The sequence below is a fragment of the Meriones unguiculatus genome, chromosome 1 (genome assembly GCF_030254825.1).
Source record: "Meriones unguiculatus strain TT.TT164.6M chromosome 1, Bangor_MerUng_6.1, whole genome shotgun sequence".
Taxonomy (NCBI): Eukaryota; Metazoa; Chordata; class Mammalia; order Rodentia; family Muridae; genus Meriones; species Meriones unguiculatus.
In genome coordinates this window covers 30,520,011-30,545,505 of record NC_083349.1, presented here as the reverse complement: position 1 = coordinate 30,545,505, position 25,495 = coordinate 30,520,011, and the positions used below count along the sequence as shown (strand labels likewise).

Below are 25,495 nucleotides of genomic sequence, written 5' to 3'. Positions count from 1 at the left end.
TTTGTTTGTTGTTTTGTTTTTTTAATAGCCAATTTGTGCTTCCTATGTACTTGAGTATAGGATCATCCACTGGAGTGGAGTGTGCTTGTTTCGCTGTTTCTTAAACAAATGCTTTTTTTGTTTTGTTTTGTTTTTGTTTTTTTATTTATTATTTTTTTTATCAGTTACATTTTATTAACTCTGTATCCCAGCCGTGTCCCGATCCCTCATTCCCTCCCAGTCCCTCCCTCCCTCCCTCCCTCATCTCCACCGTGCCCCTTTCCAAGTCCACTGATAGGGGGGACCTCCTCCCCATTCATCTGATCCTGTTTTATCAGGTATCTTCAGGACTGGCTGCAAAGCCCTCCTCTGTGGCCTAACAGAACTGCTCCTCCCTTCGGGGGTGGGGAGACCAAAGAGCCAGTCATTGAGTTCCAAACAAATGCTTTTTAAAATTAGATTTCTAGCTAATGATTTCCTAATCCTACATAAGTTTTGTGTGTACATGTAAGTGTTTCAGTTCTCAAATGGCCCTTGATTTAAGAGTTCTGCTTGATCATTCATTTCCTTTTGGATTTCCTTTAGATGCGAGATCTGTGGATTTACTTGTCGACAAAAGGCATCCCTTAATTGGCACATGAAGAAACATGATGCAGACTCCTTCTACCAGTTTTCTTGCAATATCTGTGGCAAAAAATTTGAGAAGAAGGACAGTGTAGTGGCACACAAAGCAAAAAGCCACCCTGAGGTGCTGATTGCAGAAGCTTTGGCAGCCAATGCAGGCGCCCTCATCACCAGCACAGATATCTTGGGCACTAACCCAGAGCCCCTGACACAACCTGCAGATGCTCAGGGGCTTCCTCTTCTTCCTGAGCCCTTGGGAAACTCAACATCTGGAGAGTGCCTACTGCTAGAAGCTGAAGGGATGTCAAAATCATACTGCAGTGGGACAGAACGGGTGAGCCTTATGGCTGACGGGAAGATCTTTGTAGGAAGTGGCAGCAGTGGGGGCACTGAAGGGCTGGTCATGAACTCGGATATACTCGGTGCTACCACAGAGGTTCTCATTGAAGATACAGACTCCACTGGGCCCTAGTGCAAAGGAAGACTTTGGGCGCTGGGACAGTACAGACTTTGTATTTAAAAGATAAAAAGGACAAAAAAAATTTAAAGCATTTAAAAATCTAGTAAAATAACTGAAGGGCCTGCTCTTTGCATTGTGGATCACAGCACATACACAGACATCATCCCTTTTTCCTGAACTCCCCTCCCTCATCCTTAAAACATTGATGTTGCCTTTACCAGAAAGGTTGATGAAAAAGCAGTAGCATACTTGGTTCCAGCCAACAACAGGCTTCCTGCTCATTGGCAGATCTCCTTTTCCCAACCTATAACTGATGTGCTCTGGATCAGCTTTTAACTCATAATAGTATATTACTATCATCTAAATCTGTTTTCTTCTACTACTACCCTATGGCTCTGGCTTCTCCCCACTGCAACAACCAACACTTACCCTCAAATATTATATAATTCTATTTTCTGGAGGCTGGCAGCTTGACTTGGCACTTTAGGGCCCCTTAGCAGGATGCTGTTAAACAGCATGCATCTCTTCACCCCTTTTCTTCCATTACTCACTAGGTTTGGAGAAGGAAGAATACATGGGGACCACCTTCCTCCCCTTCAATGGATCCCAGCACCTCAGTCCCCCCTCCCAAACCTCCATATGGCTCTTAATGGTGCTCACTTGCTTGGAAGCAGGCTCCCAAGAGAAAGGGGACTGCCCTCTGTACAGTCTTTCTGGCTGTAGTACAGGGCTCTATATTAGTGAGAAAAGTCCCAGGCTAATGGCAGAAATTTGCACTTTGAACATGTGTGTTTTTGTGTTGTGGAACCTGAGATTTCTTATTTATTAATGGAAAGTCTGATTTTTTTTTGGGGGGGGAGGGTCTTTGTTGCTATGTTTTGTGGGGCTGGGAGAGTAGATTATTCTGACATGGGATCCTTCCTACAAGAGGTACTTTGAAGGCAAGGCTTATAGTTAAAGAAGCACAGCCAGCCTCTAAAATCATAGTTCTCCAGTGGCCTTTAAAGAAAGCTGGTCCTCAGCACTTAACAGAATCACTACAGTAGCCTAGTGCTTTTTGGAAGCCTTAGGGAAGGGTGATAGGTTTGTGGTAACTAGTGTGCTCTTTGAGGTTTTAAGAGCATTGAGATACAAGAAATTTTGAGGGGATGAGGAATGTTGGTCAAGGTCTGAATCACACATAAAAGATTTTCTTCTGTGAATTTATCTTCTTTTTGTCCCCAGCATTTCTTTGCATATATATATCTCTGCTGGCCTAACTGTGACCCCTTGTTTTGATTTTGGTTTTTGTTTTGTCATTGGTCATTCCAACTCTACATTAGTGGAAGACCAAACCCTGTCATTCATGAAGGAACAAAATCTAAGAGTCCTTGAGTTTTTGTAAGAGTAAACTGTTCTGTCTTTTTTCCTCTTCAGAAGAGACAAAGCTTCAGTAGACAAAAACAAAAGTGAAAATCCGTATGATGATGTTTTTGGCTTTCCCCTGAATTACCTGTTTTCCTCAGAGTAGGGATTTTTAATGCATTGTGGACTGTTTATTATTGTCAATGGGAGATGCAGATCGTGGTTTTACATGCTTACCTCTCAGAAGACTAAAACCCTGATTCACCTCTTTTTTTCTTTTTTTTTTTTTTTTATTATTATTAGTAGTGTACTTCAGAATCTGCCACTGAAGACCTGGCCAATTGTTGTCAGGAATACATGATGACTGTTGGGAAAAATAAGAGTCTGACTGAGAACAAAACAGGGAAAGGCTTGTTTTTCACAAACACTAAAACTGTAGAGTTTATCAAATTTTCTCTGCTTAATTATTTTTCCCCAAAAGGAGAGTACGAAATGTCATCTCTGAAAGACGCTTACTGTACACCCACCTATGTCAGTGGTTGGGATTCCAGGGAGGAGGGAGGAATACACCTACAGGAACAATGTTAAACACATTATTGTTTCCGCTAGAGTGTTGCAGACTTCCATCCCTCTCGTGAGAGGGCAGAGAAGGCATTGAAGACAGGCTTTCCTGCCCCACAGACTTTGCAGTTGATTTTGGTACATTGGGTAAATTTGAAAATACTGTAAGAGTAAATATAAATGGGTCTGCAACCAAGTTGCTCCTCTTGATACTGTTTCTCTAGCTAATATCTGTCGTTTTTCATATTTAGGCTGTCTCCATGAATTTCACTTAGAGTGGTTACTCATCAGCCACCCACAGGAAAGCAAACTATATTGTAAACATCTCTTCTTTCTGGGATGGGGAAAAATACCTTTTCTGTACCTCATTCCCATCACCATGAAAGCAACTAGTTCTAATAATTAGAAACTTCTTGTCCTGTCGTTGGGGTGCAGTGGAGTGTACAGGGGCTGGGCCTTCTTCATAGCTACCATTTGCTGACAATAAATTATTATAGCAGTTTGCAAGAAATGTTAAGATATTTTTCATGACCTTTATTTTTTTCTTTTGAGAACAAATACTAGCATAGTGAAAGTCTATATGAGCAAACTAAGCCCCATTCTCATTTTCTTTTTTTCCTGTGACACTCATTTAGTTATCCTTCTAAGGAGTCCTTTTAATCTTGAAAAACAATATTTTATACTCATCTTGTTATCTTTTAAATAACTAGTCATCCATCCATCTTCAATTGGCAGTTCTAAATTTTATGGATAATAGTTGTGATAAGTACTCAGAATTTTGGGGGACTTATGCGACCTCTTTGCTTGGGTTGCTATAGTGTTTTGCTTAATTAGATAGACCTTAATGCATTTTACAGGGTTTAGTCAGACACTGGCTGGGAGTCCTGGGTATGAGCAAAGAAAACATAAGTGTAGAGCACTTGGACCTCCCTTGTACATGTTTGGAGGAAGAGCATATACTATACCACCAACCTAAGTGAAGTCTTACAGCCTTGCTGCAGGACCAGTTTCCCTCCTGTCTTTCTATCAATTTTCCAGTATACTCAAGAAAACCGGAACATCGTCAAGGGGCAATTATATTTCCTAAAAACTTTTTTTGCCTGTTGAAATGTGCAGGACCCTTTTCCTGTGATGAGAGATAGGTGGTTACTTGATCTAGGTTTAAAAGTTATGTAAAAAAAATTATAATAAAAGGGATACTTTGCTTTTAAAATCTTGTTTCCTCTTAATCTAGGTAATCATATTCAAAATAAATATGTAAAGAGAAAAATAAAAGTCTTCCTGGAAGCAACTGGTCTTCCTTGGTTGTACTGAGTTAGTCATCCGAGGGTAAAACAGTTGATGCTACTAAATGAGGAAAACAGATGCCCCCGGGGTAGGCTTTTGTATGCTGCTATTTGCTCTTTGTTGAGAGTTGGGAAGCAGTTCCCAGGCTGAGATGCCTTGTGTTTGGCAGACTCCAAGTCGCGTTTTAGTTGCTTACCAGGGGATGTTAAGGAAATGTGAAGTACAGTTTACTCTGATAATGACAAAACCTTGGTTGCATTTAACATCAGTGCTTCTTAACAAAGCTTTTAGTACCTATATCAAGTTCTAACTTTAAAAAAATATTGGTAAAAGTTCTCTGGCAGCCATTTCTCATTTATTGTTCATTTATGTCAATTTGCTCTTTACATGGCAAATGTTTAAACTTCTTGGCAACATCTATGATAAAATGGGGGACACTCATTGACCCGTTTGGGGTTGAAACTTTAGCTTATTTACATCACCCTCTGAGTGTAGTACAATAGAATGACAGATCAGTAAGCACCTTTTGACTCTTTTGTCCTCATTTCAAAGCTGTCTTCATTCCCTTGTTAAAAATGGAATATGATTGGGAGAGGGAAGAAAAAGAAGCATGTTGTCACTTGAGTAAAACTGCCTAAGAAATGTTACCAAGTTAGGGTTGGGTGTTTTCCTTTGGGAGAGAACAGGCCTAAACACTGTCTTCCACATCCTGTAACTACCGTGATTGAGATTTGAGATGCTCCTTTAGCTAAATTTTAGACGAGTCTAAAACCTTACAAAGGATGGGAATGGAAAGATGCTACAAAGGACCTCTATCACATGGTCTTTGTTTCTTGCACAAAACAGGAGCTACCCAAAGAAATTGTAAAGTCTGTGGGGGGGGGGAATAAACATGAATCTAGTTTATTGGGTTAATCTATTTGATAAAAGTTTCTTATGTCAAGTGAGGAAACTTATTTATACCCAAATACTAATATTTAATATTACTTAAGATTCAAATGAAGTTTAAATATGTAGCACGGTATCTGACTCATTTAATATATGGCACCTATCTCAATAGTTAGTACACTTTTCCAAGTTATAAAAATTTAAATATAACAAGCACAGAAAGCAGAATAATAAAATCAAATTATATGTGTAAATAACAGACTACATTAGGCAGAGGTGGATGTTACGAGGATTAGTGTGATAGTGACCTTGTTGCTAAGTACAAAAGCAAAACAATGACATAAAAACAAGTGCTAAGTACTGAGGAGAGATGAAGGCAGACGCTGTGGAAAAAAAAAAAAAAAGACTGATTAAAAGGGCTCTTTGATTCCACAGTCAAAAAAATCCACAGCCAGGAATTTGCTGCCACCTCTGAGTCAGGCAGGGGGTGGGGATGGGGGTGCACAATCCCATTAGAGAATGCCCAGTGGATTTAGTCTGTGGGAGTCACATTTCTTATTTGGACCAGTGAAGACAGAAGCAAACCAGCTCACTTGTTTCCTGGGACAGTTAATTTAGGGGATGGCTTTCGCAGAGCAGTCACCTCTGACCCTTCACCGCCGGGACCTCTGTAGCCGCTCTATCTGGCTAGCAAGGAAGATTCGTTCAGACCTGACTGCCCTAATGGAATCTTATGTAAGTTGTCTATTTTGCTGATGTCTGTTCTAACTCCATAACCAGTAATGAAAACCCTAGTCATAACGGTCATTCATATATTAAACACCTATAATTTGGCATGGCTTTTCTTTTTTGAGGAAATTCACATAATCTTACTGCCTTCCTCCAGGCTGTTTAAGAGACAGGTCCTTCCTTAAATGAGAAAATACATTATTTGATTGCCTTTTAGCTGAATCCTGCCAGGATAGACAGGCTTTCTAAGTTCGGGTTCTTCATAGAATTTTTGAACTTTAGAAATAAGGTTTATAAGAGTAGTAAGAACTGTATGGAATTTTAGAGAAACGTAGTTTTCCTCTATACAGTATAAGCTACCTGCATTTTAGTATTCCACATCAGATGTATACCTGTGATTAAATAAATAATCTGTCAAAAAGATTCCCTAGAATATTCACTGGAATCTTGTGAAAATGTCAAATTAACCGGAGAGTTCTGGACTTAGTTCTTCATGAAGGGACTCCATCTAAAGGCCTGTTGTGGAAATACTGTAGGCCTCTGTTAAAGTTACAGTTTACGTTCTCGAAGAATCAGTAACTTCTGAAAAGCTTTGCCAGTTATGAAACTAGTGGTTGCCCTTTCAAAACCAGTCCTATTGTATTCTAAAAGATCAATTTCACCTTGAGAGTGGGCATTGGAGATAGGGTAATTCAGGAAGTACTGTAGAATCATAGGCCCCCAAAGGAAGGGTTTCTGTTCTAGACATGTTCTTTTCAATTTAGACCACTTACAATGAAAATTAAGGAGATTTTATTTGTGATTGAAGAATTGATATGATATGGAACATGTTTTGCTATATCCTTGGCCAGGTGAAGCATCAGGGCTTGAATAAAAATATTAACCTGGACTCTGTGGATGGTGTACCAGTGGCAAGCACTGAACGCTGGAGTGAGATGACTGAGGCAGAGCGACTCAAAGAGAACCTCCAGGCTTACCGTATGTTCCATGGGATGCTAACCAGGCTTTTAGAAGACCAGAGGATGCATTTCACCCCAACTGAAGGTGACTTCCATCAGGCAATACATACTCTTCAGCTCCAAGTGTCTGCCTTTGCCTACCAGCTAGAGGAGTTAATGGTGCTTCTGGAACATAAGATCCCAGAAAATGAAGCTGATGGGATGCCTGTAGCTGCTGGAAATGGTGGCCTCTTTGAGAAGAAGCTGTGGGGCTTGAAGGTCCTTCAAGAGCTTTCACAGTGGACCGTGAGGTCTATCCATGACCTCCGTGTCATTTCTTCTCATCAGATGGGAATCTCAACACATGAGGGCCATTATGGGGCCAAGGACAAGCAAATATAGCAGTTAGCTCTTCCCTCTGTCTCCCTTTCTGTTCTCATGGGATATTGGCAGTTCCTTTGGGTCTCCGTTTTCTCAGCATCAGTCTTTTAAAACTTCAGACCACAGGCATTTTTATCAAGTATGGTTGAGCCACATATGAACAGATGGATATACAGGGTTATTCTGGGTGTATGCGTATGTGTGCACATGTTTTGGTTTGCATTGGTGGTATAACAGTAGAAACAAGAGCATTAACCTTGCATTTTGGGCTTTAGCCTTCCTGGTACTAAATAACCTTTCCAGGCTTATAACAACCTTACATACTGGCAGAAGAAAAATTGTAACTAGTTCTAGTTGACTTCTGAAAAGACAGTAGACAAATTGGAAGTCCTAGACTATGGCCATTCAAACTATCCTAATAAAAATATTATTGCTGTGCTGAGACAGTGAGTGTGCTATGGGCTTTGTATATTAATAACTTTACATCTTTGTCTTGGAAGGTTGGAAGGTGTGTCTTGCAATCGATCCCTAGAGCCCTTTATTACACATCCTCAGGAGTCAACAGCATCCCACCATGTTAAAGGAAGTATTTGTTACCCACACCTGGCAAAGAATAGCAGCTGCACATCTTCAGATTGCATTTAAGAAAAAAAAAAAAAAATTGGCCCAAGAACTTCCATACTTGGAAGCTGACGATATGTAGTAACAACCTGGCATAATGTTGACTAATGTACTTGAATATTGGGTTCGTCTTAGTTTATAACAAGTTAACAGATCAGTTGTACAGGTACCGTGACCAGATGCTCATGGACAGTGGGTGGAATGCTACTTAGGTTAAAGAGTCACAGGACTCCATCACCTTACATTCTCTGGGCTTAGTCATGAGGGGAGGATGAGGCCTAGTTGGTCCCCACTAAGAATACCAGAGATTCTTAAAACACAGGACAGCTCTGCTCTTAATGTTCTTTTGAGAACCACATGGCATAGGAGGATAGGAAACAGACATTCCTGGGAAGGTCATTTGCAAGTACACCTATGAATTAGTGATGCAGTGTGAGTCCACCTATTATTTGTTTTTACTTTTCTTTAATTAAAACTTGAGAGATCTTGAGTTGGGTACCCAAGTCTAATCACAACTTTTTGTGCTGTTAAGGAACCATGAGTCAAGGAGAGCTAACTTCCATAAGCTACATGACGTGGGGATGTGTGCCTCATCTTGCATCCTTTTCTATAAGGGGTTCCATACAGGCTAAAACTCCCAAGTATGTGACAGGACCCAGCCAAGCACTGTGGAAGCTCAGGGGAAGGGAGACCCTGCTTTCTACTGTGTTTGTGAAAATACAGTTACATATGTATTTCACCAAAACTAGGCTGGATTATAGAGAATTGAAACAGCTCAATTAAAGCCACAAGTAAATGTGCTTCCCTGGCTGGTGGAGTACAATATAAAAAAAAAACCTAAAAGAGAAGCACAGAGAGTTGGCTCCTGAAAACAGTTTAGACAACAGTAAATATCTGTAAACAGTAAACACCATATAAGGCCTATTTTGTTTTATTCCATTTGTTGTTTTGGTATAGGTACTTAATTTCTGATTAAGTTTAGAAATGAGTATTTCATTCATGCTGATTTTTACATTCTGTTTGTCAGCATTTTCGATTTAGTAAAGTGTATGTTAACAGGGTTCATGCTTAAAGAAGAAAGGTGTGACTATAGTTTCATTATGAGGAATAACAGATGATGAACCATCTACTTCATGAATGCTCCATCTTCTGGGATTTATGTTTCTCACAACTATGAAAGATATTGCAGGATTTTCAGAAACCAGTGAATCTGGCTTACTCTATTCAGCTACATATGAAGGAATATGTATATAAGTTTCAAGTGGAAAGGGCCCAGATAAAGCACAGCTACTGAATGAGAAGAGCCCTGTAGCTCACAGTGAGTCCTGAGTGCCTTGCCATATTGTGTTGTCAGTTCCTCCTTCAAGAAGCTCATTTGTGGTGCATGGCAGTATCCTAACACTCAGGAGGCTCAAGGAATGGGAGTTAGAGGTGAGCTGGAACTGCATAGTAAGAATCTGTACCCACACATACTCCCTCCCCTAAAAAAGAAAAAGACTTCAAGTATGCCTCACAGCAGTGTGTAACATCACGAGAAGACCCACAGAGACAACTAACCCAGTCCCATGGGGGTTTACAGAGACAACAAGGGAGCATGTATGGTCTAGACCTAAGCCCCTGCACATATGTAGCCAATGGGTCATCATATGGGGTGCCTGGTGAGTGAGGGGGGCCCCCTGTTTCTAATACGGACTCTTGCCTGCTTTTGGATCAGTTTCCCCTGGCAGTGCTGCCTTGCCTAGCCTCAGGGTATGAGGATATGCTCAGTGATGTGACTTGATATACTAGAAGAGTTGATACTGGGGAGGGAAGCTCCCCTTTTCTGGGGGGAAAGGGAGAAGTGAAGGGGAGAATGGAAGGAGAGGAGGGAGGAGTCACCTTTGGAATGTAAATAAACTGAAAAAATAAAAAAAGAAGAGGGGTCGTTCCCTGTGGAGATGTTTCAGTGGGTAAGAGTTAGAATCCAAAAACTGTAAAAGCTGAACATGACTGTGTCTTCATATAATGACAGCATTGGATAGCAGAGACAGGGTAGGTCCTTCGGAGCTCACTAGCCTTACCAAAACACTAAGCCTTACCAAAACACTAAGTGTCCTGTGAGACTGTTTCAAGACAATAAGACATTAACAAATGAAGACACTTGGCATCCTGCTCTGACCTAAGCATTCATGTAAACATGTACCACACATGCACACAAAAAGTTAGGTGTAGTGGTACACACCATTAATCACAGCACTCAGGAAGCAAAGGCTGGAAGAGGTCTTCCAGGCCAGCCTGGTACAGCTCCAGGACTACATAGGCCTTGTCTTGGGGAAGGGGGACGGGGGGGGGGGAGGAAGAAGGTAAGTAGGTACTTAGCCATATAACACAAATATAAACCCGTGTGAGATATGAATGTGTAGACAGTGCAGCGTGGTTACCAGAAATACATAAGACTGAATAAAGGGCTGGCAATGTGTCAGTGTCCTAGGTGTATCATAGTTTGCTGGTTGGTTCTTTTCATAGCTCGTAAGGCACTGATCTTGTTGGGCTTGGAGGTTTTCACCGTTAGACATCAAGCACAGTATCTCATATATTAAGCAAGCACTCTACACTGTGCTGCAGACTTGGCTTTTGCAAGCCTATAGTTAATTCACGAAATCAATGAGATTTTCTTTTTTTTAGATTTTATTCCCTTACTTCATAGTCCTGTCTACAGATAGACTCTAAAAAGAAATAGTAGTAAGATAACAAATCCAGTTTCTCAACTTTTTTTCCTTTTATTTATTTAATCACTTTACAGCCTGATCCCAGCACCCTCCCTCTTTTCTCTGCCCTACCCTAACACTCCCTTCTCCCATACCCTTTACCTTTAACCATATATATCCTTCCCCAAAGCCCCCCTTAAAAGGCCCTAAAAAGAGAAATTCTGTTTCCCTGGATTTCATGGATGAGGACTGACAAGTTCTCAAGATGATGATTTGAAAGACAAATTAGCACAAACCTGGGGGCAAGTATAGAAAAGAATCAGCTTTAAGGTACTGGGAATTGAGGGAAGTTATCATTTTATAAAACATGCAGAGTATAGACATAGGCCTGGTACTGCTGTTATTTCAGGCTGCTGTGGATGAAAGCCCAATGAATGACAGTGTTGTGATCTTTGGTCAAAGAAAGAAAGATCTGAAAAGTGCCTTTGAATGGCTTCTTATCATGTGTCCTTGGGTCCTAACTGGATACCATAGCATCAGCTCATTTATTACTTTATTAAGAGGTAAATTAGCAACATAGGAAGCAAGCCTTCACCAAAATAAGGAACAACAGGGAGTTGAGTTGACATTTCAATTGATTGTGATGTGTGTGATATGTTGTTTACAGGGAATTCTTTAAAAAGAATGATTTGGCCTCTCAGCTTTGAGCTTCATGGTCAAAAATGAATCTTCTGAATGCTAGTGCATTCAAAAGTGAAAAGCAGTAAAAACAGTCTCACCACAAAAGCTTTTAAAGAATTCTGACAGTCACAGATAAAAAGAAAAAACGAAATGTTTGGTGTTTAAAATAAATATCCATGTCCTTGAGATTCTTAACAAAAGAATATCTATCTGGGGCACATAGAAAATAAAAGATGCAAGAATTGCTAACAATAGAGTTCTCTTCTCAGCAAGACCACAAGTTGCTTCTTTTATTTCTGTGTCTTTGGATGAACAAGGGGAATTTCAAGTGATTTCAACACTAGATGAAATGTAATCCTCAGCCAGGGCCTGGCTCGATCAAGCATGCTGGGTAAATCTCCATGATGCCAGGCCACTGGGCAAAAGTCCCAGCGGTAGGCAGCCTGGAAAAGGCTGAATGCACCCACAACACTAGGCCAAATGTTCCTGCAACCCTCTGAATATGTAGTTCAATCACCTAGGCTGTAATTGAAAGTTTAGTTTCATTTCACAAATTTTATTCCCAGTCAACCCTTCGGCTGAGAAAGATCTCTGATGAGTCCATTCCTAGTTATTTTAGAGGTAGAAATTAAGTTGTGTCAAACGATATAGGTGAAAATAAAATTGTGCTCCTGACTGCATGTTAAGGTGGTGAGAAAGAGAACAGGGCATTAACATATGAGACTACTTGAATACTATTTTGTGCTATTTAATCCTTTGAGATGTTCTTTCACAGATGAGAGAAACAACAATGGGCATGAATTTGTTCAAGTTCATTCCTCTAGCATATGAGAGGGCTGAAGTTTTCATTCTGGTCTCAAAACTTTCTTCCATACCCATACCACAAGAAACCTGGTGACCAAGATCATCTGATTCTGAAATCCACCTCTACCTCTACAGTTCACATTCTTTGGATAAAACTAGTATCGACTTGTCCCAAAGGATAACAAGGCCAATTTAAGTTCCCAGCCTGGGACAAGTCACTTTCCCTGAGCTCCACACTTATGAAATGGAAATGATGACAAATACCTGACCTCACAGGTTGTTACATAGTTATCTGTATGTACTCAAGTAGCTTAGGTTCAAATTACACTTCAGCCTGAGGAGTGTGCTCTAAGTATCTCATTTTCTCTACCAGGACTGACCTGGTAGGGTCACAACCTAGCTTTCACCTTGTTGACCTTAGGCTACACAATACCAAGCCAGCCTCACTCCAGGCCTCCATGAATCCTACATCTCTGGAGAGTTTGAGGCACAGGCCATTCACTGCTCATAGAAGATGTCTTAGTATGATCAGACAGGCCCTGGAGACACCTGGCAGGCCCTAGACTGGGTAGCCAAGCAAACATGCAAACCTAGGCACCACCCAAGATGTGTTAAAGCATGCATTTAGACTCGTCCTTCATATACCCACACCCTCCTCTTAATACAGGAAGGAACTCAAACTTCATTTAGTCCTATACCTTTTTAAGGATATAGCATCAGGGAATCAAAGACACTCCAAGATCTGTCCCAATATTCCAGCTCCAAAGAGAATGAGAACTGTGTTCTAAGTCTACACACACACACACACACACACCACTGCATAGCCCTGCCTCTCCATTAGACCCACTCTCAGAAGGGATCAGCTGTCTGTCTCATCCTCATTAGCTTACATCAAGCCTCCTCAGCTCCTGTACCTCTCATAACCCTTTGAAGCTCTAGAACTCTAACTCCTTTAAAACTCAAGGTTTCCAACACTTGGAACCCTTCATAGTTTTAGGAACTCATAACCCAGATACCTTTTACTCCCCAACCACAACCTCTTTTGTAATCTAATAGTCTTATATCCTACCCCTCTCTGACATGGTGGGAGGCACAGAACACATTCTAAAGTCCTTTTCTGGGACTGAAGTCACCCAGAGAAGACTTTAAATAATATCCCAAGAAAGGTGTTTTCAGATCAGATCAACCTTTATGTTATGAGGCCCTAGTAAGAATTAAAACATTTCTCTTGCTTAACTACCAACCAAGTTCTTATCCCCGAAATTCAGAATAGCAAGAAGGTTGAGGATTATATAAATAACTTGAAAGGGCACCAGGGGAAAATTGCCGAAGTTCCCAAGCTAATTCAAAGCTCTAAAGCTCAACATTTTGAAGTTCCCTGAAAGTTCCCAGCCAATTTGAACAGCAATGGGTTTTGACAAGACTACTTTCAATCCCTGCTGGTACTGAACTGAATAATAAAATAAATGTAAGTGGTGTTCACTTTATGCCAGGTGTTGTTCTAATTGCTTTCCATGCATTAGCTCATTTATTCCGCTTAAGAAGCCTGTAAGATACATAGAAAGATACTTGTTTTTACAAAGGAAACAGTGAAGACATGGAGCTGATCGCTGATTATGCTTGAAACACTCATGGTCTCTTGGGAAAGATGCCAAGAATAAAACTGTGAAGGGTCTGGGTGTGCTTAGTAATTCATGTGAATAACCCAGAGCTGCAAAAGCACAGAAAATACACTTTAGAAGTTGGTCACCCTGGCATTGAAGCATTGGAAGAGGATGAGAATTTTGCCCTTAGGAAAAAATAATAATAATAGAAGGGAGAGGCAGGCAAAAGCACTGCAGTTAGATGCAGCGGCACTTGTCAGGGCTTGGTTACTGGAAGGCTTGCAGCATGCCTGAGACCATTCAATGTGGCTCAATCTCAGGGCTTTCTCAGGGTTTCAAAGAGCATGAGACTGCAAGACGGATATGATGACACCTTGGAAAAAGAATCCGTGAAGGCTTTTGAAGATAAGGAGTGCTAGCACCAACCTTTGTTCTAAAAGTGAGACAGCTGTGTCTGCATAGGAGCTGAATAGAGCTAAAGGCAGAAGAATTCACTGAAAAGACACTGTTTAGTGCTCAAGGTAAGACACGGATATATTGGAGCTACCAGGACATAGAGACAAATACAAAGTAGCTTTTTACTTCTGAAGTTGCATTCTGGTGAGTGAAGACAAGCCACACACAATAGTATAATTTAGATAATGGTAAGAATTACATAGAAAAAGTTAAGTGTTACTGAGAGTGGTGACTACATAGGCAAAGCAAAAGAATCACTGAGAACATTCATCCAGGGCTTCACTCCTGCAGTGGAGTCAGGAACTGCCAATGTAGATCCTCAAGGAAGGGAAATGAAATTTAACTGGGAGACTGCATTTTCTACAGTATTTTGTTGCTAAAACCTCAGCAACAAACAGTGTGTTATGTAAAATAGTGAGGATCTGCTTTCTAGCCATATTAAATGGTTTGTGTCTGACATTACTATTCTTCATTTTCCAGAAGGGTTTGCTATTTCACTCTGCATTCACTTTCAGGTTACATTTCCCTGAGATCTGACTTGGTCATGAGCAGATTTGAGTATAGACACTATCAGAGTGCAAATCCCCAAGGCAGGAAGCAGTTTCTTATCTTCAAGGAATGAAAGGTTGATGGCGCTGAAGCTGGTTGAGTTGAGGAGGAATACCAAGGCCAAGGTCTTTCAGCCAAAGGCCAGGAGAAACACTGTTGAGAAGCAGTTCTGTTTTGAGGAAGATGATCCAAGAGGAACTGTATTTCAGGAAGGGCATGTTAGAGCATCTACTGTCATTTTAGGCTGTGATTGGCTGAAGGAGTAGAGGCTAAGCAGGGCACAGTTTTGCTCTGAGAAGTGGGCAGCTCTCTGTTACTACAATGACATGACAGCAGAGATTTGCATTGGTTTTACACAGAGGGAGGATGACTTAACACGGTTTTACAAGAGATGGCGATTGATCGTGCATGCATACAATCCTTGAACTTCAGAGGCTAAAGCAGAAAGATCATGAGTTTGAGGCCGGATGTTGGTGACCAGCCTGATTCACCATGATGACCTAGCACATAGGTTTCTAGAGCTGTCACATCCTTAAACAAGCACTAAGCCCATCATTGTGTGCTTGTATTCAACTGTGAAAACCCCATACATCAAGCTGGGGAAAGCCCTTGCACTGAGCACTAAGTTAACCCCAAAGACAGCAAGAAATCACGGTGAGAGGTGAACCTCTATAAAACTGCTCAAGACAGGAAAGCCTTTAAAATGGTTGGTTGAGCTTGTAGAGTAGTGTTGAGGTACAGTCAAAGAAGACAATATGCAAAAACAAATATATATAGCCTGAGCCCTATCTTTGGGCTTTGCACCTTATATATAATATATGCTATATTTTATACATAAATTTGATTTATATATAATTGCATCTTTTTTACTCTTTTTTTATTTTTATTTTTTTAATATTAGTTACAGTTTGTTAACTTTGTATCCCTGCTGTATCCCATTCCCTCTTTCCCTCCCAATCCCACCCTTCCACACTCATCTCCTCTCTGCTCCTTTCCAAGTCCACTGATAAGGGAGAACCTCCTCCCCTTCCATCTGATACTGGTTTATCAGGTGTCTTCAGAACTGGCTGCAAAGTCCTCCTCTGTGGCCTAGCAGGGCTGCTTCTCCTGGGGGGGGAGGTCAAAGAGCCCACCATCGAGTTCATGTCAGAAATAATCCCTGTTCCCCTTATTAGGGTACCCACTTGGATACTGAGTTACCAAGGGCTACATCTGAGCAGGGGCTCTAGGTTGCATCCATACATGGATATAATTGCATCTTATATAACATGTAATATATTGTATAATAGAAATATATTAATATATTTATATTTCAATGCAAACATATTATAATTAAATAAAACATTCATTAATATTTTAATTACATTAATATTTAATGCATTAATATTAATTAAATAAGTATCTGATTACTTAACTATTTGGCTAATTAAATGTTTTTGTATTATATACTTTTATATATAATGAAATTTTATATATTTAATGCAATTATATATATACATACATAGTATATATATGTATATATATGTATATAATTTATGATGTGATATTTTATGGGTGACACCATAGTATTTTTGTCTGTGTGTGAACAAAATTATGAACTGGGCTATTTTATTCTGTTATTGTAGTCTCAGGGTAACTTGGTCTGAGGTTGTAATTCTAGGAAGTTGTTTACATTGTCTCTGCTCACTGAGCTGTGCACCTCAGCTAAGCTTATAATAATCCCAGAGTAATGCTCAATTCTCGCCATTGGGGATTATACACACCTCTCACTAGTGACAAGGTTATGTATGGAAAGGAAACTGGTGAGCACAAACAAATATACAAATGATTCTAGAGTCAGTGTGTGATTAATCCTTATTGGTTGCTATTCTTCCTAGAGAGCAAAGGTCAAAAATTCCTACCTAAACCAGTGTCTAGATACCTAATGGTAGAATCACTATAGTTTTCTGATGGCACCAGATATGAAACAAAACTGTACTTTATTGAATCCTTCCCCAGATTAACTAACCCACTTCTGGTCCAATGGAAAATACTGTTAGCATTCCATACTGAGGTGTCCCAATGTCCTCCATGTTAGTCTGTCTCCCTAATTGCAACAAGCCAATAAACCCTACTATGGGTCCATGTGCTTTTCAAGTAATGTTTGATTCAGAGAACCAACACTGTAAATAATCATTGGAAAGTTTTAAGTAAGAACATAATGGAGCTCATATTATATTGTTAAAATGAGCACTCAAGTTGCTATAAGCAGATAGGTTAGTGAAGTAAAAATAATGAAAGCAAAACCTGAGACCCTGAATCAGAACAGTGACCACTGGCATGGAGAAAAAGAGAATAATTCTGGAAAATGGGACAGAAGATTTTGCAAATGGAACTGCAAAGCTGGACAGTGAATTTGAAAAAGAGGTAAAAACCAAGGAGCATCTACTTCCAAGCAGCAAGAGGAAAATAAATCAAGCAGAAAACAAGAATGCGGACCAGGTATTGGATTGTGTATAGGACTGTTTAATGCTGGTTTATATATGAGCTGGGTTGAATATACAAAATATTAGAATAAGAAAGGAGTAAAGAATAAGGCTAGAGGAAACGGTCAAGGCTCAGCCCTCAAGAGCCTTAAATATATTGCTGAGAAAATTTCAATTTTGCTTTACAGACATTTCTACTTTATATATGAAACACCCAAAGCTTAGAAAAGTTGGCTGGCTCAAAGCTGCAGAACCAGTGAGTGGCAAACCTCAGTGGTCCCTCTTTGCCCATATTTCTTTCACCACCCAGTTATTCATGGTCAGCTATAGTCTGAACACATTAATATTTGTCTTGATTTCTTTAAAAGACAATACGTTAATATAACTTTTATTACTGAACATTGTTATAATTCTTCAATTTTATTCTTAGTTATTGTGCTTAAATTTTATTGCACCTAACTTACAAATCTAAACTCATGGAGGTATAGGAAACTACATAATATGTAGGTATAGGAAACTACATAATATATACACACATACATATACATACATACATAATATACATAAGTGCACATACAGATAGATGATTGATAGATGATAGATAACTAACAGATAGGTAGGTAAGATAGGTATAGGTAGATAGATAGATAGACCATCTGTGGTTGCAGACCTCACTTGTGGAACCTAGTCCCCAAGACAGCTGTATTTGAGTACATAAAATCATACTTTTCCTGTACTTAACTGTAATTCTTCTTGCAACATTGCATATTAGTTGTTTATATGCATGCCCTTCTCCTGCAATGTGGGCTTTTGAAAGACAAATCTGTGTCTTTTCTGGTATAAGGAAGGAATTCACTCAATACTATTTAGATGAGAGAGCAAAGTCAGGTACAGGTAGTGACAATGGCAGTGTATAATGGAAAATTTGATTTCATACCCATCCTTATCAATCTTTTCCACAGAGACAATGACTTCTATAAAACACCAAGGAATAAGTTGGAGGATCTGGATTCCACAAGGCAGCTGTTCTAGGCGAGAGGGAACTGGACTACGGTGCATGTTGCATGCCTAGTCTCTTCTTTACCTGATTTAGTTACTATCATGATAAAGGGATCAGTACATCTGGGACATCTGCTCTATGGTTAGCAAACAACTTTTTAAAAGGTAGAGTATAAATATTTTAGGCCTATGAGCTGTAAGGATTCTGTCGCAACTACCCAACTCTCTCACTGTTGCATATAAACAGTTATAAATAATAAATACAGATGCTATTTCCTGTGAAACCTTGCTACAAAACAGGCCCATGCCCTTGGGCCACTGGCTGGACCATGTTTTTATGGATATTACGCTTTACAGGTTTGGTATCATTTCCTCTCCATCATTTTTAATTTGATACAATCTAATTTATTAATGTGTTCTTTCACAGATTCTTTTGATATCATACCTAAAAACCTTTGCTTATTTCAAGCTCACAAAGATTTTATTTCTTATAATTTTTGCTTCTGTACTTTTTATTTTTGGCACATAATGAAGGGTGAGCTTTAGGAGGAAAAATTACTACAAGAAAAGGAGGGAGGGAAGAATAAATGAGAGGGAGAAATAGATGGAGGACTTATTTAGAATAAGGGCTCTTCATTCCTTCTTTCTTATTCTCTCTGCACTAGACTCCTAAAGGCAGACACCCACAAGGCTCTTTCAATGTGAACCTGAGTTTTTGAACTCCCAGGCTTACTGATTTGTTTTACCTGTGGTTTAGGTTTCAGTGCTTTAGTGTGACTTTTTCCAACATATATGCCCATGTTAACTTGTTCTTAAAATCATATTTTGTCAGTGCTGGAGAGATGGACCAGGGGTTGAGAGCACTTACCACTCTTGCAGAGGACCCAAGTTCTGTTCCCAGCACCTGTGACAGCTAGCAACCCCTTTAACTTCTGCTAACAGGGTTCCCACACTCTCTTTTCATGTCCAGGGGCACCAGGCACACATGTGATACACATACACACATGCTGAAAAAACACCCACACACATACATAAATCTAAAAATTAAAAAAAAAAATTCTGTCACCACCTAATAGCACCTCCCATGAGACAAAGCTGTAAATGTTGTTTTTATTTCCTCAGAGGAGGGATGAGATGAGAGACATGCCCAAGCTGTATAAATACAGAGCTTGAGCTGAGTCCAGAGCATTTCTTTCTATGTTCCAGCTCTCTCTAGGCCTATGCCTGGAAGCTTCTAACCTCCATATAATCTAGACCTTGAAGGCTTCAGATCCCACCGTCCTTCTGCTAACCAAGACCTAGAATGTCTTCAGCCTCTGACACTTACTGCTGAATAAGCTCACCCTTTCTAGTTCTTTCTGAACTCGGCCTGGATGGTTCAACCCAGGTGTATTGGCTCAAACTCCTCTCCAAGCTGACTGACTCAAATTGGCTTCTCTCAGCTTTTGACTGAATTGCTCTGCTCGGGAAAACTGCCTCTGAACTCCACGAACTGAATTGCACAAACTCAACTGCACTCAGTGAACTGCACCGAACGGCACCAAACTGTGCTGTACTATGGAACTCTTCTATCCTGTCTCCACCAACTTGGTTGCTCTCTTTCTGTGAGGCTCTTAAGTAGCTTCTTTCCTACCTGTTCTCATGAGAGTTGGCATATCCTACCTCTGATTCATTCTGACAAATCTTTCTCTATTTGTCACTTGGTCTGTTATTGTTTGGGATTAAAGGTGTGTACTAAAGGCTTGTCTGTATTCCAGCCAGAGGGACTTAGGGTGTGTCTGTGCTCCATCTGGATCACATAGCCCTAAGTCTTTGGATGTGAAGCCTTGCAAGAATAGCCCTTTGGCTGGATTAAAGTTTCTACACCAAGTCTTCAGCACATGGACCTTGAAAGGACATTCTGGATTCAACCTCAGCCCTACTTTATGCATGCAATTGTTCTTAGAGAAGAGAGGCCATGTGCTCTCAGACACAGCTTATATGCCGTCATACTGGGATGTCAGCCCGAATCTGTCTGATTTGGCTCAGGGCACCACTCTTAAATTAGCATAATGTTTAAACAACCCGAAAGTTGAACTTCCACATGCTGAAAATCAGGTCTAGCACGGTTTTCATCCAAAAGCTCACCCTGTGTTTTCTAGGATTCTGACACACTACCTCCATTTTACCCAGGACCGAACAGAACAAGAAAAGATCAAAGCTCAGCATTTGCCCCAGACCAGATCTACTGTTCTGATTACAGCATTGTGTAAAAGCCCCTTTACCTTCACTGGGACTGCATATCTTTTCTGGTAAAATGAGGATGTTTTAGTACTCACCTGAAGCTGTCTTTAAGCTTTTTTAATGTTTTTAAAGCTTGGTTAGGTGTACGGTGTTTTCCTTGCATGTACACCACGTGTCTGTACACCGCATGCATACAGTGCCTAAGACGGCTGAAAGAAGGTGTCAGAACTTCTGGAGCTACATTACAGATGGCTGTTAGCTGTCATATGGGTGCTGGGAACTGAGCCTCTGCATGTGTAACAAATGCTCTTAACCACTGAGCCATTGCTCTAGCCCCTGAAGCTGTCTTTTAAATAAAGAATTAAATAAAATACTTTGTGCAAAGGTAAATTCTAAATACTTAGTAAGCACTATAAATTATTATTATTATTGAAATACTATGATTAATAATTGAGTCAGGTACTTTTCGATTTACTATGTGACATAGTACAAGTCAACTAACTTCTCTGACTCTTGATTTTCTTGTCTATAAAATGGGTATTGCTGAACCAACTTACTTTAGGGTTTCTGAAGATTAATTGGAATTTTATTAGAGCAAGTGTCTGTAAGGGTAGTGACGAGGTTTCAGAGAAACAGCCAGGGAGAAGGTTCAGGAGAGCTGCCAGCCATACAGCCCTCATAGTGTACCAGAACCAAAGTAGAAGTGATAATAAATGTCCCTGCGTTGCCTAGATTTTAATTGTCCTTTTGTATCAATATTGTCATGAGAAAGCATCACCGATATATTCCAATTTGTAGCGATAGTGGTTGAAGCATTAAGACATGAAGAGCATGCTTAGGCTCTCCTAGATCAGGGAAATCTGGTCATCTCTGTGAAATGACGCTTCTCAGCCACCAGTACCAGCACTTCAAAATGCCTGAGCTAGTTTGAAAAATAAAATCCTACATGCTTCTGTTGTTACGAAGTTAGGGATTATGGTGTATGATGAAACCTATGTCTTAGAGGAAGCAATTTGCTGTAGCTTTGTTTGAGCTAAACAGAATCTCCTAGGATAACGAGGAGGGGTATGAGATCACTGGCTGTCATGGGACACCCACCAAAAACTTGCTTTTAAATGTACCACTGCACCACAGTTTGAAACATATTTTACATTGTGACGTATATGTGTATGCACACACACATATACTCACACATGCACACACACACACACACACAGAGGAAGGGAGACACAGAGAGAACTTTGATGTCCACTCACTGGTTGTTGCAACCTTCTTGCTATTTCAAAGACATGTACCCAAGGCTTGGGTGGTAGCGCTGCCATGTTGGACTCTCTATGCACTAGTGTAGCTGAGTTAGTGGTCCAAGTGTTTCACACAGATGTTGAAGCTCCTCCCTGTTGGTGTCACTACATGCATGTGGTCGAGATGTGGCGCTTGCCATTGCCACGGTGCAGCCCTTCGAGAAATCTCAATGACAAGGTTCCACATTGCACAGGTTGTGTGCCCCAAGCATCTGCCATCTCTATACCTGCAACTGTGGGAGCCTGGCATCCCAGGATTCCCTCATCCTGTGCTGCCCACCTAGGGCGGGGAGTTAGAAAAAGGAGTGAGGCAGATTGCTTCCCCTGCGCAGCTGCCTCTCAGTTATGCTGTGACTTGGAACCACAGGAGGTTAGTCTGCCACCTGGGACCTCGGGGTGTTGACTCAGCTGGAAGCAGGCTCCTCGTCAATGGGCAGTCCCCTCCCAGGAGGCTCTCCAGACTGGCAAGGGCACTTCTTATCAGAAGCGCTCAGGAATAAAACTTGGACGGATTCCAGGCTTTGGGTTTAATCTTACCAGGGAGGTATGATGGAAAGCATAGCGCCCAAGGGCCCCTCTGAACTCAGCCCCATAATAAGATCAAATGTTCACATTTATCAAGCACCTAGTGTTTCAGCTCCTTAACCCTTGCTGCACACTGCAGGTAGCATCCTGCTACTAAAACTTGTAAATGTCAGGCTCAAGAATGAACTGGCACTTGGGTACAGCCAGGAACAAGTTTACTTCTGTACTTGGAAGACTGAGCCCCTCTTCTCCCTGTTGGGCCAGCCTGTGAAGCATGGGGCCTGGAATGTCACCCTTACTCCAGGTGGATTTCTCCCCGTGCTTTCAGCATATAGTATGGAAAGGATCCTTTTCTGAACTAACTTGGGTAGGGGACAGTGCTAGCAAATGTACGGCAGCTGTGTCATGCTCCAGAACTCTGACACATTGGCACGTAGATCACCTCAAGCATTCTCAACTATGTCATATAATTTTTACCCATAGAGAAACCGAATCCCATAGAAAGGAAGGGATATATACAGGTCATACAAGGATACAGCAAGCAAGGCGGGGCTGGCTCTCATTCTCTAAACCTTACCCATACTTTTAGCTTAGTCCAAGTTGCACACGCCCACACAAGTCCCCTCTGACTATGCACACTCTTACTGAGGCCCATAGGGAACACAAGTGCTGGAAATAAGTGAGAAAAATGGTGAAAATATTAAGCCCCACGCAAATTGCAAGCCCAACCAGTCAGAACTAACAATGGCTGCAAATGGCCTTTCTCAGGTTGGTTACTAGATCTAGATTTACCCTACATGTAGGAGCTCACTTCGTATTCTACTTATCTCGAAATGAGAACCAGTAGAAAAATGATGTGTCATGGTTTTAAACAGTACTCACCTGGTTAGCATTTAAAGTCAACTTGACACAGCCCGGAATCATATGAAAAAATAAAAATAAAAGTTTCTAATGGGTAATTGTCTTCCTCAAACTGGCCTGAAGGCATGTTTGTGTTGATGCTTAATTGTTATTGAAGGTTATCCACTGTAGGCAATACCATTCCCTAGGTATGTGGTCCTGGGTATATAAAGAAGCTTGCAAAGCACAAGACATAGAGAGAGCCAACAAGCAGCTTTCAAGTTCCTGCTCTGACTTCCCTCAGTGGATGGACTGTGGCCTGGAAGTATAAGTCAAATAAACCCTTCCCTTCCCTAAGTTGCTTTTGTTTAGAGTGTTTATTGTAGAAACAGAAAGAAAACTAGACTTAAATACCATAAAAAGAAAGACACTTCCTTCAGTGGAAGCACAGGGTTATTAACTGATTACATGTTTTCAAAACTATTTGAGTGTTTGGAAAAGGTGAAGAGAAGGCATTAAGAAAGAAGAAGTTGAAAGAAAGAGCTTGAAATTGGATTTGTTGTATAGATCTGAACTTGGTGCTTTAGACTTTGTAAAAGTGAGTTAACCTCCTTGCCTCTCTTCTTTTCTTGCAGAAACCTGTCTATGTGAGGAGGAAGAAGATATCGAAGGATAATTTAACCAGAATTGTACCTGTTAAGATAAGTTGAGGTGTTTGAGGGACTTTTAGTCTGGTAAGCTTATAGTTCAATGTCAGAGGTTGGACCTTGAATCTGAGTTGACGTTTTTTGAGGTCCTTCTTACTCTGAACTCCACGTGAAAGAGGCTTTGAGTTAACTTCTCCATGACTCTTCTTTCTTCTGTGTTTACCCCCCATCTACATCATACCATATATAGAAAAACACTGACTAAGCCAACAAAGTCATAGGCAAAAAAAGGGGGGGCAGCATTAACAATAATTAACTGGCTGGTTCAGAATACCTAGCAAAGATGCACAATGATATGATCTGTCTGAGGTGACAGTTAGGTCATTTACAATCAGGATACATTGTATACATAAAAGAGAATGTCATACAGTAACTGTGTAAATATACATACGTGTTTAGGTGTTGATTAAAAATTCGGTATTTTTTAAACGATCAAACTGTTCCTCTTCCTTCTAAAGGCACCAGGAATTCTTATTTCCTGCATTCTCCTGACTTTTGTTGTGATAATTCCCCTTAAAGATAAGAAAAAAAAAAGAAAGAAAAGGTAAGTACTTGTGGAGGCTTAAGAGAGTGTTTGCCAACACACACACACACACACACACACACACACACACACACACGGGCTGCCTCTGACAGCATGAATTTGTAATCCCAGCATTGGAAATACAGAGAGGTGAGGATTCATCGAGCTTACTACTACATAACCAGCTGAGCCTACTTGTTGAGACCCTGTCTCAAAATAAAGGTGTATGATGCCAGAGGCATGACATCTGAGGTTGTCCTTAAGGCATTGTTTATGTGTACCTGGCACCCACATGCACACACATGTACACATGCACACACATGTACACACACAGGAACATACATTCATACATGAAAAGATTAATTATGGGTCTAACTCACATGATCTCTCTCTCTCTCACACACACAGACGGCTCACTGATCTACTGTTTATCGCACCTGGTGAGAAGAAGACCACTAATGCAGTTGTTGAGCCAAATTTGAAGCAAGCTTTATTAAACAGTAGCCACACCCATGGATGGCTCTCTCTCTCTTCCCCTGCCTCAAAGTCTAGACCAAAGATGGTTAGGTCCATTCCCAAGATTATCAGAGTATGGTGGTGAATTACATTAGTCAGGGGGCTTATAAAGGCAAAGCCCATAAGGCTACATACTTCCCACCTTCATCCAATCAGGGACAAGCATACATCCTGATGTACTTCCTGTCTAAGTACCTACATGTGACTAAGCACACATCCTGTGCAGTTGGTGCAACCAAGCTTATTTACAGGAACAAAAAAAAAAAAAAAAAAACAACAACAAAAACAAAAATGCTTGCCTTGACATCTTTCCTGAATGGCCCCAACATTCCAAGAAGTTATTTGTCCTTGGACAAATGGGGCTTACAGGTTAGAAACGTTTTTGTTTTATAAATCTTTAACAGTAATATAAATTTAAAACATAAGTCTAACCCTCACACTACCTTGTCGGACTGTAGATACACATATTCTCAGTGGTTTAGCTTTGAGAAGACCATAAGTCATCAAAGTGAGGAGAGCAAGGAGACAGTCAGAGAAGAGGCCTGGCCAGCATGTCTGAATTAGTCTCTACACATTTCATCTCAACATTACATTTTCTCTGGAGGATTATTAACCCCCCAGCCAGTGTCCCAGCCTCCTGAAGGGTATTTGGAATCTTGGAAACCCCAGAACAAAAACCTGTCCTGGGTCCTTGCTGATTGCAAATTGAGCCTGTTCATAATACAGTTTCTCAGGCTTTCCTGAACTTTCAAAAACGGAATTGTCACAACCAAACTAACCACTCCCAAAATAACTTAGGCCAC

The 25,495-nt window shown here is 40.6% G+C and overlaps 2 protein-coding genes across 3 annotated transcripts in view; both read left to right on the top strand.

Annotated features, from left to right (window-relative positions):
* Positions 1 to 4,255, top strand: part of Zfp91 (ZFP91 zinc finger protein, atypical E3 ubiquitin ligase) — a 34,952-nt gene extending 30,697 nt beyond the window's left edge. For both annotated transcript variants that reach the window (XM_021663517.2, XM_021663518.2), the window contains exon 11: positions 565 to 4,255. In XM_021663517.2, the coding sequence (XP_021519192.1) occupies positions 565 to 1,075 (511 nt within the window). In that variant the 3' untranslated portion in view covers positions 1,076 to 4,255. The remainder of the gene's footprint in view (positions 1 to 564) is intronic.
* A 1,287-nt stretch (positions 4,256 to 5,542) lies between these two features.
* On the top strand, positions 5,543 to 7,633 carry Cntf (ciliary neurotrophic factor). The gene is made up of 2 exons (XM_021663519.2): positions 5,543 to 5,878; positions 6,724 to 7,633. The coding sequence occupies exons 1-2, from the start codon at positions 5,765 to 5,767 to the stop codon at positions 7,210 to 7,212; spliced, it is 603 nt and encodes a 200-aa protein (XP_021519194.1). The 5' UTR covers positions 5,543 to 5,764; the 3' UTR covers positions 7,213 to 7,633.
* The last annotated feature ends 17,862 nt before the right edge of the window (positions 7,634 to 25,495 follow it).

Coding starts and splice junctions, on each gene's coding strand:
- Cntf (XM_021663519.2), top strand. CDS start 5,765: ATGGCTTTCGCAGAGCAGTCACCTCTGACCCTTCACCGCCGGGACCTC. Junction 5,879..6,723: donor CTGCCCTAATGGAATCTTAT/GTAAGTTGTCTA, acceptor ATCCTTGGCCAG/GTGAAGCATCAGGGCTTGAA.